Source organism: Nothobranchius furzeri, chromosome 12 (assembly GCF_043380555.1).
Source record: "Nothobranchius furzeri strain GRZ-AD chromosome 12, NfurGRZ-RIMD1, whole genome shotgun sequence".
NCBI classification, from domain to species: Eukaryota; Metazoa; Chordata; class Actinopteri; order Cyprinodontiformes; family Nothobranchiidae; genus Nothobranchius; species Nothobranchius furzeri.
This window is the reverse complement of record NC_091752.1, coordinates 53,075,711-53,095,840: the sequence shown is the minus strand read 5'-3', so window position 1 is coordinate 53,095,840 and position 20,130 is coordinate 53,075,711. Positions and strand designations below refer to the sequence as shown.

Here is a 20,130-nt window from a genome sequence, read left to right as displayed (position 1 = left end):
TGTAATAAAATAATTTCTTACTTTATAAACCTGACTCTTTTCTGAATCACAACGAAGTGTGTATAATTACTTAATAAAGCAAAAATACTCGAATCTTCTGATTAAGCCCTATCATCTTCTGATATTTACAATAAAGATCAAGCAAGGTAATGTTGTATATTTATACAGAATATCAAATAAATAATACATTTGCCTCCGCTACACTGCGTACAAGCAAACTGTCGGCACTTTCTTCAAATAAATCACTGAGCGCACCAAAGAATCGCTCAGTGTGGTTACTGCATTATGTTCTACACCCTAAAAAGTAATTAATGGGACCTTTAGTCATTACTTAAATATATATGTTGTTGTGAAATTAAAAATCAAGTTCATAAACACTGTTAGACTTCTTAATTAAAAATTGTATTATATTGAGTTCAGGTGACACACAAATTTAGCCTTTTTACTCAATATATAATTATGATTAGTCTGAATGTAAAATAATCAGTCATCAAAACACAATATAATTTTAAGTTATGTCGATGTAAAATAAAACTTGATGACGTGTAAACCTCCCACAGTTCCTCACTTTTGCTCAAGCGGACATTTTCAACAGCACATGTTCAGGATATCAAGCACTGTGTTGGTGGCGAACGGTAAGTGCATTTATGCGGAATTACACGTATTTTACAGTCACCCTGGATATTGTTAGTGATAGCCTAATGTAAAACAACGACGTAACATTATCTCTCTCTCGGTAGCAAGCGAGACGCTCTGGTTAGCTTTCACCCACATCTGTGTGCACAGCAGTTCGGCTGTAACATACACGGAGCCGCAAATTCCGCAATAGTAGAAATCGTTGGGCTCTTTTTGGAACATTTAATACTAACGTTACTCTTATATAGACCATTCTACTTGTCTTATAATGTTTAAAAGATCACAGATATTGTTAGCCACGGCGCTAACTGCTACGCTAACGCTGGCTTCTGTAGGATGTGAGCTATAATGTTGATGCTAGCCAAGGTAAGTAGCTATCACTGATGTGTTTGCTGTTAGTTAAGCAGCGATTGAAACGTTTTATTATCTAAATGTGGAATTATTTTTTGTAAAGAGAAGCATTTTATGTTAATAACCATTAAGAAATGCTAACGCTAGATGCCGCTTTTCGCTTCTACATTTACGTCAACAGCGCCACCATCTTGTTAATGTTAAGGGCGGGAGTTCAACCCAGTACCGAGCCATGAAAGATGCCAGACTAAACCCGGGTCCGGGCGTACACTGTGCCACTTTTTCACTCGCAGCGTTCAGCTTCAGCTCAAACTGTACGCTTCCTCGCAGAGCAGATCTCACGAGTCATGTGCTCACACTGTACGACCCAGTTCTCGCATGCGACCTGACTGCTCACACTGTAGTTTGGTAGCAACATGTCGGCCCTAAAAATATGCTAAAAATAGCAGTTTTTACTCAACACGTCAGACTTTTTTGTCTTGTCTTGCCTGTTGTCCTTCAGGAGTGCTGCAGGAGGACACACAGGGATTTATGGGGGTTGGATGAGGAAAACGAAATAAAGAAAGTAAATTTGTGTTTTGTGATCAGTTTAATTTGACATGAACACGACAAACACGCTTTCTTGACAATCTTTGTGAGTAAAAAAAACGTGTAGAAATAAAAACGAACAGCGTGTGTTATTAGGGAAATAGCAGGGGAGCGGTGTTGATGCATGATTGCGCATGTGCCATGAGCGGTTCTGATACATTTCGGGTCGCAGCTGCTCGCAGTGCTGCTTCAACAGTGCGATACCCTCACGAGGGACGAGCAAAATATTAAACATGCCAGAAGTCCGTGCGAGCTCACGACTGCTGATCGGCAGCTGGTCACGTGGTGTTAATCGCCTCTTGTAACCCCCTGTACACTACACGACCGCTCGGCGCAAAACTCGCCCCGATGTCGTGGATTCTCGCACGACTGGAAAATCGGCTCAAAAAAGTGAAAAAGTCGCACAGTGTACGCCCGGCTGACATTGCCGCACAATGGTAGGGTAATTATTATTATGGTAGGGTAAAGCCGTTTTCATACCTACACGTTTTTTTACTCACAAAGATTGTCAAGAAAGCGTGTTTGTTGTGTTCATGTCAAATTAAACTGATCACAAAACACAGATTTACTTTCTTATTTCGTTTTCCTCATCCAACCCCCATAAATCCCTGTGTGTCCTCCTGCAGCACTCCTGAAGGACAACAGGCAAGACAAGACAAAAAAGTCTGACGTGTTGAGTAAAAACTGCCATTTTTAGCATATTTTTAGGGCCGACGTGTTGCTACCAGACGTACAGTGTGAGCAGTCAGGTCGCATGCGAGAACTGGGTCATACAGTGTGAGCACATGACTCGTGAGATCTGCTCTGCGAGGAAGTCGTACAGTTTGAGCTGAAGCTGAACGCTGCGAGTGAAAAAGTCGCACAGTGTACGCCCGGCTTTAGGGTGATTTTTGGTGACTTTCGGTGTTTTGAAGAGAAATACGGAGAGGCGACACGGACTGTTTGTACCATTGATATGTCTCAATAAAGTTTGAAGAAAAAAAATTGAGCTGCGTGGTAGCGGACCGCCATTTTGGATGGGTCTTCATTCGCCCCAGTGCAGGTTTTTTCTACGAAGGAATGTGTTCCTCCAGTTAAAACACTTTGTCTTTCTTTTTAACAAAATGAGATATAAGTAGTGGCATGACAGGACTACCAGAGTCACATTTTGATGGTAAATAATGAAACTGTTAAAACAGTTTTCCAAACAGAAAAGCAAAAAAAAAAAAGTCAACAACCCCACTGTTTTTAGCAATATGCCAGTTTTTGCAACAGTTGGCTGCACAAAAAGGACCATAGATTCTGACTCAGCATCGACTCCAATTGGGTTTTGGAGAATGATAAACCCAACCAATATGGCAGTGACGCTGCAACCATAGAGAGCATATATTCATAGAGATAACAGTTGTTGTTGGTGAGCTACATGCTTTGCCATCATATTGGATGGGTCCAGCACTCTTCCAACAACCAGCGTACTGTTGAAAACAGATCATGTGGGAGTATTGACTTTTCTAGCTTGTGTATGAAAAAGTTGTTCCGTATTTACTGTCAGAAAATGGCTGAATCTTACGTTTGATTTTATTTAAAAAAAACATGATAAAGGCTTTTAGTTTAGTGAACACATTCCTGGTAGAAATAAATGCACTCGGGGCAAATGGAGACCCATCCAATATAGCGGTCTGCGGGTACACCAGCTCCAACAGACAGGCCCAGTCCAAGGTCACCTCTACGTGTATTTGATTTCTATGGAAAGCCACATGTTGCATCTATGCATATATGATTTCTATGGCTGTTGGGCTTTCCAGCGCCCAACAAATTCAGGTATTCTGTTTTGAATGACTGGTCCCAGCTCACGCTGTCCCCGAAAAGGTCCCCAACTTTATAATTTTATGAATCAGAAATGTTACTAGCATCGCACGCACGTGCACACACGCACGCGCCCGCACACACACACACCACCTGGTTGTAACAGTTCATTTAAATGCTGTAAAAGCAAAATATAGTAAAAGACTAATGTTAAATGTATCTAAGAGTTATATATTACTATTTAAAAATGGTGCAAAAGATACTAATTGGAAAAGTTGTTTCAAAAGTGTAAACAAATGCCTCATAACAGTAAGTTAAATATCATAAAAACACATATTGGCTACTGATTAGCCACCAGGCTTTTCACGTTTAAAATCATTTAACTTAATTTATTTTCCTACTCAGGTCTTCAGTGACTTTGAAAGGACAAAACACTGGTATCCTGGTGTCGTAGACCAAGAGTTCAAGTTGAGATAGATCAGCCTCTCAGGACAAGCTAGACATCCCGTCCTCTGTCCCCTAAGGTGAGAAGCTCTCGTGAGTCCATCAACAATTATTGACAAAGACACAGGTGAAAATTATTCACTGTATTGAAGACTCACAAGTGAAATTGACAATACCAGCTTGTGTGTTTTTGTGCAGGTGTGACTTTCTGGTGTTCTACAGTGTCCTGGTGTTGTGGATCTAGGGGTTCCAGTTAAGACGTGGTCAGCCTTCTAAAGAACGTGGGAATCTCACCTAAATATTCAGTTACTTTGCTGTGTGCCTCGCAAGGACAAAAACTCAAACCTTCATCTTCTCCTGGTATCCTGGTGTCACGTGCCAAGGGGTTCAAGTTAAAACGTCGTCAGCCTTCTGAAGTAAGCGTGAACGAACATGGAGTAAGACAGAAACATCAAGTATGGATTGGCCTTGCAAAATCTGTAAATTTGCGACCTCCACTAAAGACGAGTTGTTGAAACATTATAGGTTACGCCATATCCCTGGTGTGCAGCCTCTGCCATGCCCTTACCTAGATTGTTTTTGTTCATTTAAATCATGGGGTAGCCTAAAATCACACATATCAAGGAAACACTCTACTCACTCAACAATAGTGAAAACCTCTGAAATACTCAGTTTCTGTTGCCAGTTCTGTAATGTGGGCACATTCTCCACTGAAAAAGAGTATTTTGAACACCTTCGTCAACATTTAAAAAAGCAAGAAACTGTGTCCTGTGTTTTCAAAAATTGTAGTTTCAAAACTAACATTTATGGAACATTTGCGTCGCATAAAAATCGCAAGCATACTCCCCACTCGTTAGATGACTTTAAAGATGACGTGTTAAAGAGGTATGACAAGCCTTCACAAACAGATCAGTGCAGTGATTTAGTTAATCAGGAGTGTGAACAGTCTGACATTGAGGAGTTTAGAGATGATGATGTTAAAGTACTACCAAAGTTGATTGAAAGAAGCTTGGCTCATTTGATGTTGAAATTAGAGTGTTATTTTCATGTTCCCAACCAATGCATTGATGAGCTTGTAGAGGAGTTGCATTTTATTTGTCATTCAGCCTCCGCCCCCATCATGAAAGACATTTTACAGTCCTGCTTGAAGAGACACAATTGTGATGTTGATGAAGCCATTGTGTCTGAAATGGTGAATGACATCTGTGGTGCTAACCCTATTAGCGCTGCCCTTTGTGATGGTGGTCCTCTTTCCTCTGCCTTCAGAAGAAGAAAGTATTTTAATGAACACTTTCCTGTTGTGGAGCCGATTGAGTATATTCTTAGTGGACAGAGCAGCTTCCAGTATGTTCCCATTCTAAAGTCTTTACTTCAGGTTCTTAGCAGAAAGGATATACTAGACCTGCTCTTGAGTGAGGCAGAAGCACAGAGAACTGTGTACAAGTCATTTCATGACGGCACCTTTTACAAAACCAACGAGCTGTTCTCAAAAGGTGACTTTACAATTGCACTCAATCTCTATGTGGATGACTTTGAGATTTGCAATCCTCTTGGTACATCGAGGAAAAAACACAAAATAACATCTGTGTATTGGGTGTTAGCTGATGTCCCCTCATTGCTCAGATCTGAGCTAAACTCAATCTTCTTAGCAATTCTGTGCAAGGCTGAAGATGTAAAGAGATTTGGTTACAGTGCTGTGTTAGAGCCACTGATCAAAGATCTTGTAGTGTTGGAGGAGGAAGGACTATATGTTCCAGCACTGGGCAGAAGAGTCAAAGGAACAGTGTTTAGTGTTGTTGCAGACAATCTTGGTGCCCATTCTATGGGGGGATTTGTTGAGAGCTTTTCCAGTTCATACGTCTGTCGGTTTTGTCTAGGTGAAAAGTCACAATTTCAAAATGGTGAAGTGAGAAATGAGGCATTCCCACCCAGAACGAAGGAACAACACACACTGCATGTGCAGGCTTTACAGGAAAATGACAGTTTGATGCATGTTTATGGAGTGAAGAGACAATGTGCACTGACGGCTAAAATGAAATATTTTCATGTTTTGTCTGGATATCCACCTGATGTGTTGCATGATCTCTTTGAAGGTATAGTGCCCCTAGAAATAGCACTGTGCCTAAGAGTATTCATTCACAACAAATACTTCACTCTTGAAGAGCTGAACAAATGCATCAAAGAGTTCCCCTATAAATGGTCAGACAAAACCGATGCACCACAGCCTGTCCCTGTGAACTTTGCCCAACGGAAAAGTGTAGGGGGCAATGCCCACGAGAACTGGGCATTGCTGCGACTCTTGCCACTCATGGTTGGATCAAAAATCCCTGAGGGTGACCCAGCATGGGAAGTGCTTCTTGTGCTCAGAGACATTGTTGAGCTTGTTGTTAACCAAGTCCACACAGAGGAGACCATTTGCTTCCTGGACAGTAAGATATTGGAGCATAAACACAGGTTTATCATGGTTTTCCCAGAGCAACGCCTCATTCCAAAACACCATTTCCTAGAACATTATCCAGAACTTATCAGGGCTTATGGTCCTCTGGTGTCACTGTGGACAATGCGGTTTGAGGCAAAGCACAGCTTTTTCAAGCGTGTTGTCAGACATACTCGTTGTTTTAAAAATATTCTGCTGTCACTCGCCATGAAGCATCAGTTGTTGCTTGCTTATAACCAACATGATTCCAGAGCTGTCAGACCGTTACTACAGGCTACAACACTGTCTACAGTGGATGTTAATGTGCTGAGAGTGGATATCCAAGAAGCACTGCAGGCTAAGTTTCCTGGTGAGACATGTGTCCAGATAGCCAAAAGTGTGTGTTACAGGGGCACCAAGTACACCAGTGGAATGATCTTGGCTAATGGTTCCACTGGTGGTCTTCCAGATTTTGGGGAGTTGATACAGATTGTGGTTTTGAAAGGCAATGTTGAATTCATAGTGAAAGGTTTAACTGCTTGGTCAGTTGAACATCTGAGGAGCTATGTGCTTGAGAAAACTGGTTCAGTGAAAGTCATAGAGCCAGCTGAGCTATTAGACACGGTTCCCTTGATTTCTTACATTTTTGGTGGAACAACCATTATGACTCTTAAGCGCAGCATTTATGTTCCATGAATGATTTCCAGATGAAATGATACAAACCCGCATCTCACAGTCTTCTTGCTATTTTCAACCATGGCATATGGTTAATTGGCTCCTGGTTTCCATACTTGGGAGATAAAACTTTATTATGTTATTATTCACAATTTAGCTGTTACTAACAATTACCAAAACGTGTCAAACGTTTTGTCTACAGGTTACATAATGTCCCAACCGGCTCAACTTCGAGTGATCTTTGCAGATCACGATGTTCATAAAGTTGTACTACCATCTGGAATCCCTGAGACAGTAGATGACCTTCATTCAGCCATTCGTGATACCTTTTCCATTGCAAGAGACTTCCGTCTTCACTATAAAGATGCTGATTTTGGTGATGAGTTTTTCACCCTTGTTTCTACAACGGACATTAAGGACAAGGACACAATCAAGATTGTGTTTCTCCAGGACCAGGAGCCTACAGTAACCTTGACCTTAACTGATGTGACCAACATGACTGATCATCCTTCTGAGGAACACTTTCTTGACACCTCATCTGTGTCAAGTAATGACACACTGATTCTTTCATCATCGGAAGATAGTCCAGGGCACCGTTACCAGCGTTGGCCTGTTCAGTTTCCGATTCCCAGGTTTTCTGACCTCACAGAGATCAAAATTCAGTCAGTCAATGAGCGCTTCCAAAAAGATGGGACTCTTCTCCCTACAAAAGATTTCATTCCACTGCTTCCTGACATCCTTGGAAAACTAGCAGAAGCTATTTATAAGTATACTGCTTATCCATCAAGTCTGCAGATCAGTGAGGTTGCAGAGGCCCTGACTCTAAAGCATCCCTGCCTGAAAGAACCAGGGTCCTTCAATGGGTCCTATGGATGGGCACAACGTCTAAAATATAAGATGAACAATTTCAGAAGCAAGCTTAGAGGTCTCGGCTGCCCTGAAGTTGAAGTAAACTCTCTTAAGAGGAAAATGACACGTGACCAATACCCAGCAAAGAATGTCAAGAAACCAAAGAAGGCTGAAGTGAACTACCTACCCCCTCATGCTCAAGGTGAAAGTAGTGAAAGTTTGGAAAAAGAGAGAGTCGAGCTACTGAGTGAAGTGATGAAAAAGGACAACTCCAGAGTGGTAGCTCAGAAAATGGCCAAGACGTTCAGCCTTCGTCGGGAGGAAATAGTGAAAGAGGCTCCTGCCATCAGCGACTTCATGAAGCGCTGGCCTGCGCTTTTTAGCAAGGCACAGGTGAGATAAAATGTTTATTAAACCAATATTTTTGTGTTGTGGATTGATTAAATTGTGGATACATGTCCACAAATTGAAGTCGGGTAAATAAAAAATGTTGAAATACATGTATTTTTACCCAAAACATTTAAATGTGTACAAATACACATTTGGATGTTAATTTCTGCATTGTTTATTATACGTATCTCTCTTTTTGTACTTTATTCTGGTGTGCCCTGCAGATATGTGAAGAATTCAAGAGAATAACAACAGTTAGCCTTGAATCGACCTTTCTGGCCAGGCTTGACCAATGCACCCCAAAACTGATGGCCTTGACCCAGTCAAAAGGAGGAGCTGCAGGCCTGAAGATGAGGCAGATTAAGGACATGCTTCTGCAGGTATAATGACTAACTTTATGAATAGACCTTTATTAAAATCTGCCTCACTGTTTTCATGTCAAATGTTGATATGGCTGCTATGAACAAGGTCCATTGTATACTAACACTAATTTTTTTCCAAATTGTTTATATTCTGGTTACACTCGCATCTAGGGCTGGGCAATACAAGAAAATATGTCGTCTGTATGATGTAAACTGTTAATCGTTTTTAAATAATCGTTTACACCACCATAAGCCGTTTTACAGTGGTGTTTTAGGTCGACACCTTAGAGCAGTGTTTCCCAAACTTATTTAGCCACGCACCCCCTTCTATGTCCCGACCATGTCGACGCACCCCCCCCCCCCCCCCCACACACACACACACACACATCGGGGCATGTCTCTCTCTCTCTCTCTCTCTCTCCCTCTCTCTCTCTCTCTCTCTCTCTCTCTCTCTCTCTATATATATATATATATATATATATATATGTATATATGTATATATATGTATATATATATCTGATGTCAAGCTAAACAGACAGGGTTAAAAAAAATTCCCCATCACTTTCATTTTTTAAATAGTAAATAATAAACATTCGATACCATTACAATTTCCTTTGATTTAATTTTAAATAAATATTTAGAGTTCCCAGGTAGCACATAAACAATGCAATTTAATGGTTTTCTTAAAGTAGGAACGTTTAACCTGTGCGGCCAGAGCGCTCTCCTTCCTTCTGTTCTGCGTAAACCTGAGCTGATCACCTGCTTGTGCGTAATCAAATGTCAATAGGGGACAAGATATAGCCATGATGTTCACTTTTGCCTCAGACCGACTTATTGCTGTTTTATGGTGTGGCTGAATCTGCGATCCGCTGCCACGCTGACTGGAATAACAAATGCTGCAGTAACAGGACTTGTGGTCAGGTTCATAAGGAGTCACTGGCTGTAGTGGACCCGACTCATCCCAGAAGCTAATATCTTAATTTGACCTTGAATGAAAAATAACCTCTTAAAAGTTTTTATCGTGGTGGAGGCAGCGTTCATTTCTGCCTTCAGTCTGACGGCGCGCCGGAGTTAAAGCAGCGTGTGCGCTTATTGAATCTGTGTGTGCGCGCGCGTGTATATAATTTCTAGCATAGAAAATCAGCTGCATCGGGATATGAAATTGTTGCCATATTGCCCAGCCCTACCTGCATCAGATTTTTTTAACACGTTATCTATTTTTTCTATCAATCAGGACAACACAGTTGAAAAGCGCAGAGAGATTGCCATTCGCTGCCTCATAGTCTATCTTGGAGAGAAGGAGGAGGATCTTTTCAAACAATACAGCGTAAGTACTTGACTACTTTTTCAATTTTTTGTTTTGTTTGAAATGTGTCTCTGTAGGTTCTGTGTGTTTTTGTTCATTGGATTTTCTGTTCAAGGTTGAGTAATGAAGGGATGTTCCACCCCTAAGTGAAAATTTGTCTATTGCCATAATCCCCAGAGTTTGATAAGTGAGGAAAAACGCCTTTTGTTACCAGCGCAGTAATTCTTTGACCTGGCAGTAATATGTCTGCTTTAACTGAGCATAAACAATGGAAGTGAATAGCAGGTAGTAGAATTTTGTGTGTAAAAGTGATTAAAATGACACAATAATGATACCAACTAGAAAAGTTCCTGAAGAAACTTTGAGAGGGCGTGCTACCGGCAGTACTTCCATGTTGGCATAAAGTAGAAAACATTAGCTTGAACCTAAAAAGTTAGCATAAAGCTAAAAGACATGTTACCCCCAGGAATAGTTTGTTTCATTATTGAGTCATTTTAATCACTTTTGCACACAATGCTAGTACCTGCTATTCACTTCTAACATTTATGTTATGCTCAAGCAAATGGACTGCTGTCAGATCAGTAGAATTACTGCACTGGTTACAAAAGGCTGTTTTCTCACTTTTCTAACTCTGGGGAATATGGCAATAGAAAAACTTTCAAACGTTATAGAAATTAAAAAAAAATATTTTGAAAATGCTTTGATTTTGCTTTTATAGGTTGCAGAATGACAAAGAGAAATCACTCAAAGATAAACACAAAAGACAACCTGTTTTAGCTTATTTTCATAAGCTAAAACAGGTTGTCTTTGTGTAATACCTGAAGTCGTAGTTTATTCCTTTATTCACGTCATCCTGAAGAGCTTGAGCTACGTATTTTATACATCCTAACTTCTTTTAATTTCTCTTACAAGGATGTGGAGGAGCTCAACGCAGACCTTGCAATGCAAGTCATGAAGATTGCTATCATTGGTGATGGGCCTGCAACGATCATCGTTGAGGGATCCAAGATCCTGGAGGGGATTGATGCTGCCAGATCCTGTGCTTTGCTGATGGGAGTTATCTACACTCTGAACCTTACCTACCCAAAGCAGCTGAAATTTACCTTTGAGGTATTTCAAAAGCTATGCCTTGAGCTTGATGGACAAAAAGCCAGCTCTAAAGTAATGAATCTCAAGTTTGGTATTTTCTAGAGCAGACTTAATGAACTGTTCATGAGGGAGTTTCAAAGTAGACACAAAACCTTTTCTTATTTCTGCATTTCCAGCACTACTTCAGTCATTGGCTTTTACTCAATTTTAAAGCGCTGTTCTTCATAAGCTTCTGAGTTAATTTTTTGTGTCTTAAATGCTGCTGTTTGCACATTTTTAAGGAATTTGAGCTGTGGTTAATTCCTCCCATTACCTCTTTGTTCTGAGGATAGTGGTGTGTTTTGAAGTTTTTACATAATGCCTTCTTGAGCTGGCATTAATCTGGTAGTTAAAAAGTCAAATATAAATGAGAATGAAGATGACTTTGCTAAAGTACAGACAAAGTTGAATGAGAGAAGCTTTGCTCATTTTATGTTTCAATTAGTGAATTTAAATGTATTGAACTCTGATCTTTTGTTTTGATTCACTGTCCCTTGTTCAAGTCAAAAAAATATGATTCATGTATTGTGTTTTATTACATTTTAATACACTGTTCCTCATAAGTTTCAGTGGGCGTTTTGTGTCTTTAAGAAAATGAAGCCCTCAAATATTGCACTTTACATGTTAAAGAATTGTGCTGTTATTGTTATTAAATGGGTCTAACTCATTTGAATAATTCTGTCTGAATTTCTATTATTTCTGAGCACCAGGTATGAGTTCCTTAGCTGATGTCCAGGTGCCAGGTTATGACATCTCCCTCATGCCTCTACATCAGGGGTGTCAAATTCTGGTCCACAGGTTTCCCTGTTCCAACACAGATAAGTCACCTGTACAGCAGATCATCAAACTCTGCAGAAGCCTGTTAATCAACTGCTGACTGAAATCAGGTGTGTTGAAACCTGGAAACCCTGGAACCCTCCCACAAGGTAGTCATGGTTACAAGAGACGACCAAATCATCATGGTTCTATTTGAGCAAATTAGCCTCCTGAGAAACCGAAAAATGCCCTTATAGAATCTCCTGCAGGGATCATACATAATTCAGTTAATATTTGAAGTTTATTTTTTATGACCAAAAAGCTACTACACTACTGTATACCTGAAATATTATATTGGACCAACTTAAATTCTTGCGTTCTTGTTGACAATTATTAAGTTCATGTAACTTAGGAATGTGTTTAAATGTGGCCAAAAAATTACGTCAACATACATGAATAATATGTTGTACCAACTTAAATTCTTGCGTTCTTGTTGACAATTATTAAGTTCATGTAATTTAGGAATATGTTTTAATGTAGCCAAAAAGTTACGTCAACATACATGAATATTATGTTGTACCAACTTAAATTCTTGCGTTCTTGTTGACAATTATTAAGTTCATGTAACTTAGGAATATGTTTTAATATAGCCAAAAAGTTACGTCAACGTACATGAATATTATGTTGTACCAACTGAAATTCTTGCGTTCTTGTTGACAATTATTAAGTTAATGTAATTTAGGAATGTGCTTTGTTGTGACCAAAAGGCTACTTCACCATACTCAAAAATATTGAGCTGATTTAATGTAATTCTGCCAGAAGTTGGTTTAACTTAAAAATTCTAGTGGAAAACGTTAACATATATTTTTTTGTTGAACCAATGCTTTATTTTTTAGAGTGTAGTATTATCTCACAGAACAGCAGGCCAGGTGTGTAAAGGACCAGTCAGTCATCCATCACCACGAGGGTGTGAGGCTGAAAACTGCAGTGTCAGCACACCTTCATCTCAGCTGTCACTGCTTCTGTTTCACAGCTATGGGTTTGGAGCAGTTACAGAAGAAAGGGGAGAAGGGGGGAGAGTGCAGGCTGACAGGCTCCTTTCCTCAGAGAGTTGGGTGCAACAAAGGAGTGGATGTGTTTAGTTTTTGAGTGGATGGAAAGAATGAACTCACTTTGATGCAAATTAAAGATCGTAAAGGCCAAAGAGTTGTCTCTCTGAATTTAGAGCAGTGGAGTGGATCGTTCGCATTTAAATAGAAGACGAAACAATAATGTTTCATTAGACTACAAATGTCATAATTACACTAGTTTAAATTAAAGAACATTAGAATAACTGGAGCCAGTGAGCTCAATTCACTGATATTTTATTCATGCTGTTGTGTGGCGTTCACAACTCACCTTATCAGTGCCTCTCTGGAGCTGGAGATACAATCAGTGGGTCTGGACATCTCTCTGGGCACTTAGCCTTGACAGCTGACAGGAGCTGGTTTCCACACATGGACCAGAAGTATGTGTGGAAACCAGCTGTGGTGTGTGTGGAGGTGTTGTCAGGCTAATTTATTATAAATATAAAACGAGATCTTAAAATTAGGCAACTGGAGCTAAAACTTAAATTTGTACAGCAGGGGAAAAATGTAATTTGTTCCCTTTTTTCTCATTTGCAAATGCTCAGGATAGTAATTAAAAGGTGTGGTTAAACGGTAGAACTGCATGCGTGGGCACTCATACACACACACCCACACACACACACTATGTATTGACGTTGTGTGAATCTGGAGGCTGAATTCAGGTTCAGTGCTGGGAATAACTAGCCTGGCAAGCCAGACTAAATAAATGTATTATTTAGTCTGGCCATGCTCCATCAACGGCTCTCGGTTGTGGGGCGGGTTCTACCGTTGTCTTTCAAATGATCTCCGCATCCCACTGGACAATGAATGTGACATACTCTTGTTTCACTCTGTTGCATCATCCCACCCACCAGGCATATAGAGTGCCCTGATTGGCCCACAAAGCGGATAAAGCTCTGTGATTTGTTCACTAAGCAGATAGAGCACTATGATTGGCCCACCATTATGGACCAATCACAGCTCTTTATGTGTTTGAAACCCCTCTAGAGAGCTGTGATTGGCTAGCCAGAGTCCTGGTAGGAGCTGCTGAGGTTCCAAGGGAGCATGCCTAGACCAAACTTTGCAAAGCAAGAATGTGGTCTAGTTCACTAGGCTAGGGAATAACGCCATTTAAAGTAATGGCATTACTAAAAAAATAGTTTTTTTCAGTAACGAGTAATCTAATTAATTACCGTCTTATTTTATTATAACGCGGTTTCCGTTACCGATAAGAAAATGCGTGCTTCACTGCAGCGCTGTGTGTTGATGCTGTCATCAGCTGATTGGGAGCTAAAGAGGCGGATGTTTTCCATCCAAGCGCATCACGGCCCGTGAAGAACGAGGAAGACATGATGAATAGTCTACAGCTGCAGACCTGTAGATTCGCTGCTGCAGACGAGGATCTGCAGCCATGGCCTTCTCAGCGTGACAGCGGGACGTCCCAAAGGTCCGCTAACCTGTTCACCGCTCAGACGTCACGATCTTCTACCTTCCTAGATCATCCAGCTGTAACCGGTTTCTGATCATGTCTTTAGTCCCCCTGTAACATTGACTATGTTTACATGCTGCCAATATCTGGGTTATGATCGGGTTAAGGTCGGTATTCGGGTTTCTGAGTTGATCAGAATAACCCGTTTACAAGCATAAATAGAAAGAGTTACCCCTAACTTGCATAACCCGATTTAAATGTGGACGTTGGGGAAGCGTCAGGACATATGGACTACGTCCAGACGCAATATGCGTTTCCCAGTTCGGAAGAGATAGCGACCGCGTTTGTTTGCACTTTAGTTTCCTCGCCACTCCAAAAGTGTGGGGCTGTGCCGCGACTCGCCATGTTGCACCCAACTTGTTGTTTACTTCCGGTGTTCTGGCGCATACAAGACGTCTCGCTACTCAAAAGACCAAGATTCCTTGCGAACAGAGCATGCGCAGAACACACGCTTTGATGGGGATATTCCGATATGCGTTTACACGACCAAACATTCGGGTTAGAAAAAGGTTACCCCAGGTGTAGTAACCGAGTTTTTAAAAAAAAGAGCATATCCAGGTTTTTGGCGGTGTTTACATGGACCAGCGGAACCGGGTTATTGTGAATATTCGGGTTTTAAAAGGGTTACTGGCTGCATGTAAATGCACTCACTGATGCATCAGTCTCGGACGTCATGGTGCTCAGGTGTTATTAGAACTACCTGTGTGTGTGTGTTTACCACCCAGATTCAGCTTTTCTGTGTTTTCTGACCCAAGTTGGTAAATGTAAGTCCTCCATCAGATGTGTGCCTCTTCTAGTGTCGTTTTAAAGGATTTGTATTTATTTATTTAACCATTACCAGATTACCAGAACCAGACATGCTGCTAAAACACACAGTTATGTGAAGCTGGGAAAATTAGAATACTGAGCAAAATGACTTTTATTTCAGTAATTTATCTAGACTGAGAGACCATTTAAAGGCTAAGGAATCTTTTCAAGTGTTTCTATTAGCAATTATAAATTTTAGCTGATTGGGTCTTGTTAAATATCACACAGTGACCTTTTAATAGTCTAGATCAGTGTGATGTTCCTGTTAGTAGTTCCTCCCGTTAAGTGTCCATTTATTTCATTTATTCAGTTTAATATAAAACAATTGGACATAAATGTTATTATGTTCCAGTTCCAGTCATTAGTAATTTCAGTGTAGTAGTAATTTATAGTAAATTAAGTGAGTTTAATTAAGAGAGGAACCCATTTTTCTTGCATTATTTAATGAAGAAAAGTAACAAAATACCGTAAATCCTCTAATATTCAATTAAAGGCCGGGTCTCCAATTTTGGCCGGTGTTGGAGTCAGCGGAGGTAAATAATGGCCGGTCTCTTATTGTGGCCGGGTGGAATGTGGTGACAAGCAAGTATGAGCGTCCCAGCGGCAGGGTTATAGTCTCCAATAGTGATGTGTCGGTCGTGAATGAACCGGCTCTAAGAGCCGGCTCTTTGAATTGAACGACGGGAGCCGGCTCGTCATTGGGAGCCGTCCCCTCCCCCCTCTTGCTTTGGTGAAAGCTACAGGTCAACATGTGTAACTGCGTGTCCAGACTGTCCACACACAAAGCAGTAGGGGCGAGGAAGAGGGAGGATCAGACTCAGACACACAGCAGAGCACATGCGGGCGGAGGGAGACGAGAGGGAATGAGGAGGAGGAAAAAGGCGAGCGAGAGAGAGGAGAGTGCGACGAAGACGGTGAGAAAATGAGCGCCAGCAGTCAGAAAGTGGAGATTTCTTAAAGTGTTCAGTTATTAAATCCATAGAAATGATAAATATTTGATATATTGCTTTTTTTTACATTAGTAAATTATTTTACATATAGTTTAGCATTACTTTGGTTATAAATGTACTCTACGCAACAGAAAATCTGAGGAGCCACTTGGGAGCCAAAAGAGCCGACTCTTTTTGGTGAGCTGAGCCAAAAGAACCGGCTCTCTATAACGAGCCAGAATTCCCATCACTAGTCCCCAAATCAACCAGCAGGAGGCAGTAGAGGGTCACGCGGACCTTTATTGGGCTTTTTCTTCAATGCTTTGTAACGCTACAGACACGATCCTCTATCATGCTCCTACCACACAGAGTCACGGTGTCAGTTAACCATGCTAATTCAACCCCTCCACAGAACACACATCACCTTCCCTGTGGCTTACATAACACTCACACAACACGCAAATCAGCACATAGGAACTAGCAGAACGATAGGAAACACATATAACACAATACCCAGAATGCACCTGGCTTACAACCCCAGCCAGGTCATTACACTATCAAGTTCAAAGAGAACGTGCTGATTATGCTGCAGAACACTCTGGAGAGCAGCAGTAGGGGGTGTATGAACTAGTCAACTTCACTATACAGTAATCCCTCGCTACTTCGCGGTTCGTTCATCGCGGATTCGCTGCTTCGCGGATTTTTTCTTTGGAGCATTTTTCAGGGGGAATTCGCAGATTCGCGGTATTTTTCACTGATTCGCGGTATTTTTCTATGCGAAATATCAAGAAAATCTTGTTTTTTTCATCAATTTCATCATAAAATGCACTTTTTGTAATAAAACAAAAAAAAAAACAAGTAAAAAAATTTTTTTTTCTTGAGTTTTACCCACAAAAAGAGAATGTGATCATACGATAATTCCATAGGGAGCGTGGTTTCACAGACGCGGAAGTGATAGCGTCGGTGAAACGCCGGCTGATCTAGGAAACCCCCGAGCGTTCGAGCGTCAACGAAGTGACACGGAAATGCCGGGCTTTCCAGAAGTAAGTAAGATAACTTACTATGAGCTGATAGTTCGTTGGATTGATCGGTAGGTTGGAAACTCTGATCATGAATCTGAAGAAACGATGACTGAGTGGTGAGCTGGAAAGGCGACTTCCGTTTATAGCCGCGGTTTGTGACGTAGGTGCAACGTGGAGGGAATCCCCGCGAGGGGCATGCTGGGAGTCCCTACTTCGCGGATTTTCACCTATCGCGGCCAGGTCTGGAACGCATCTACCGCGATAAACGAGGGATTACTGTAGTGACTTTTTACGCCTGTCATCGACTAGTCGCTGTCACGTGATAATGACCGGCAAGATGCAGCCCTCGGAAAAGACAGCAGCCTGCTATCAGCAGGTGACAAGCTCCTGATGCGTTTCGCTGCTGTGGAGCGGGGCGCTGCGCGCATCACCTAGTCCTCCGACGCACTGATAACTGATACGGCCGCCAAACAGTGAGCGCTCCGCTGTTTTTGCGGTCGGTAGATCTTTTAGAACTGCAGTTCAAAGGTAACTCATGAGGTGAATATATATAAACCCAGGTAGCAGTTTTTCTTTAGGATTGAGAGGAGATGCAGGAAGATAATAAACAGGCAGGACAGAAAAATAGTCAAATAACAACAAGTTAGTTTTTGTACCTGGTGGTTGCAACAAACAGACACCATTGAAGGTAATCAGAAGTGAGGAACAGAAAATGAAATAATTATTTTAATGTTTAGAGCAGCAGGAACTCCGAGAGGCTGCAGGCGCATCAGTGAGTTTGCTGCGGAGGGGGGAGAGGGCTGAAGCAGGGGGAGGGGGGAGATGGCTGAAGCAGAAACTACCGTTGTTAAAAGAAATGTGTTTAACTTTGAAAATGTGGGCGCAATTTTAATTGTCAAAAACTCCAGCGAACCATTAGTTCATTTTGCTCAATTAGAAATAGAGGCCTGCCTCTAATACTGGCCCTCCTTCCAATAAAGGCCTGGAGCTTGATGAGCTTGAGTCAAATAAAGGCCCGGGCCTGTATTAGAGGATTTAGGGTAATGATTTTTCTTGGTAATTAGTTACTTTTATAGTCTTGTAACTTGATAAGTAACTGAGTTACTTTCCTGACAGTTATCAGTAACTATAACTAATTACTTTTTAACAGTAACGTTCCCAATAATGTTCAGGATCAGCTTGACTTGGCTTGAATGACATGACTAGATTTAACAAAGTAGACTTGCCTTGACTTGACTAGACACCACTTTGACTTCTTTGGCTGGATGTGAATTAGAGCAGGTTTGCGAGCTGCAAGGAGACTTGTGAGCTGCTTGAGGGCTGAAGATTGCCTGAAGAATGTTGGCAACATAGGAGTCTTGCAGAGAAACCCCCCCCAAATTTCTGTCCAGTTGTAGATAACTGACACTTCCACAAATCAGCACACACACACACACACATACACATTCACTGAGATGCATACAAACCTTCCGCTCACTGCACACCTTCACCCTTTGCAGTGACATTTGAAGGACAGGGGCCTGGAGGGAGAGCTGGTTTCCAGAGGTTAGATGAGGTGGAGGGCCAGTTGGTTGAGGGTGTGAGGTAAACAACACCTCAGAGTTCAGTCTGCATGTCTAATGTGCTTTCTCGCACTGGCGGTTCTGCTGGGCGATGCTGTCGATGACAAGCTGTCTGTAGGAGCTGCAGCATCTCACCACAAAGTCTCACGCACTGTTTGTTAGCTTTATTCAGCTGTCCAGGCTGTCTGCACACACTCCCTGCACTTCTGTCTCTGTTCGGTTTTGTCGTGCTATCATTTTAGTCTGAAGAAAATAAAACATACAGAGACACTGCATGTAATATTAAAAGAAAATAAACATTTTATCATTTTAAAATCATGTGCTACAAAAATTAATAAAACGATTTAGTGAATTCAACTTTTAGTGGTTTCATAGCAGCGATCAAAAACATCTGGGCAGTCCCTTTTACCTTTGTACATCTTTTAGATGCATATAATTAAATGTGTATGGTCAATGGCAGCACGTACACATGCAGAATACACAGATGTATATGACGATACGCTCCGAATGTGTGTTCAGACAAAAAGCTAAGCAAATTTTACTGGCGGCTCAACTAGATAAAAATCTGCTTAACATCAACATAGAAAAATTGTGTCCACAAAAATATGTAACATATTTTAAATGTTGCATTCATGCTTCAGCTCTTCATTCTAACCCCTTCTTTCCACTGGATGCAAAAGCGACATGTAACAAAATAGTTATTTTTTTTACGTGCAAGCTCCTTTCCAACCAGGAGCGATTCTAACGAAACGGGAGCAAAAGTGTTCCCCACAGCCGATACTGTGAGGTCACAAAATTATGAGAGAAGAATTGCAACACCACGCATCAATTGGGAAGTTACAAGCAAAGACAAGGACAGCTGCATGTGTCCAAAAAAGGTCTGTGGCTTATTGTTTGAATGCTGTTAAGCATTCAAACTATTGTTTTCCTGTTTCTCTTTATTGTTTGAATGCTGTTAAGCATTCAAACTATTGTTTTCCTGTTTCTCTTTATTGTTTGAATGCTGTTAAGCATTCAAACTATTGTTTTCCTGTTTTTCTTTATTGTTTGAATGCTGTTAAGCATTCAAACTATTGTTTTCCTGTTTTTCTTTATTGTTTGAATGCTGTTAAGCATTCAAACTATTGTTTTCCTGTTTTTCTTTATTGTTTGAATGCTGTTAAGCATTCAAACTATTGTTTTCCTGTTTTTCTTTATTCTTCTTATTCTGCTTCCGTACACTTTTTGAACCGCTTCTTCTCCTTCAAATTTTGAGCTATTTCAACTATTTTATACCAAAACGTTCAGCTCGTTAAGCTCTTTCCGGCTATTACTTTTGGCATTGATATCTTTAAAATTTTTCGAGTTATTAAGCTTTTTCTGCAAAAATTTTCCCATTGAAATGAATGGGATTGGTCAATTTTCAGCAAATTCCTATCACTTTTTTGACCTAAAACTCTACTGGGTTCCTTTTAACTCAGAGACTTCATTCAAAGTTTAACAAACTCACAAGACTTTCCTGTTTAACATATTAAAGAGGCTTTTTGATA

General features: G+C 40.9%; 1 protein-coding gene across 3 annotated transcripts; it reads left to right on the top strand.

The window, feature by feature from the left end:
* The first annotated feature begins 297 nt into the window (after nucleotides 1-297).
* On the top strand, nucleotides 298-11,606 carry LOC139062169 (uncharacterized). Of its 3 annotated transcripts, XM_070542692.1 has the most exons (7): nucleotides 298-635; nucleotides 3,766-3,884; nucleotides 4,003-4,220; nucleotides 7,098-8,137; nucleotides 8,359-8,514; nucleotides 9,731-9,823; nucleotides 10,715-11,606. In XM_070542692.1, the coding sequence occupies exons 4-7, from the start codon at nucleotides 7,106-7,108 to the stop codon at nucleotides 10,991-10,993; spliced, it is 1,560 nt and encodes a 519-aa protein (XP_070398793.1). In that variant the 5' UTR covers nucleotides 298-635; nucleotides 3,766-3,884; nucleotides 4,003-4,220; nucleotides 7,098-7,105; the 3' UTR covers nucleotides 10,994-11,606. The 3 variants fall into 3 exon arrangements, with proteins under 3 accessions (XP_070398793.1, XP_070398792.1, XP_070398794.1); XM_070542693.1 differs by lacking the exons at nucleotides 298-635; nucleotides 3,766-3,884; nucleotides 4,003-4,220 and having other exon boundaries at nucleotides 6,920-8,137; XM_070542691.1 differs by lacking the exons at nucleotides 8,359-8,514; nucleotides 9,731-9,823; nucleotides 10,715-11,606 and having other exon boundaries at nucleotides 4,003-7,106.
* Nucleotides 11,607-20,130: the final 8,524 nt, after the last annotated feature.

What these genes read in the sequence shown, in the direction of transcription:
- LOC139062169 (XM_070542691.1), top strand. Translation starts at nt 4,262, where the DNA reads ATGGATTGGCCTTGCAAAATCTGTAAATTTGCGACCTCCACTAAAGAC.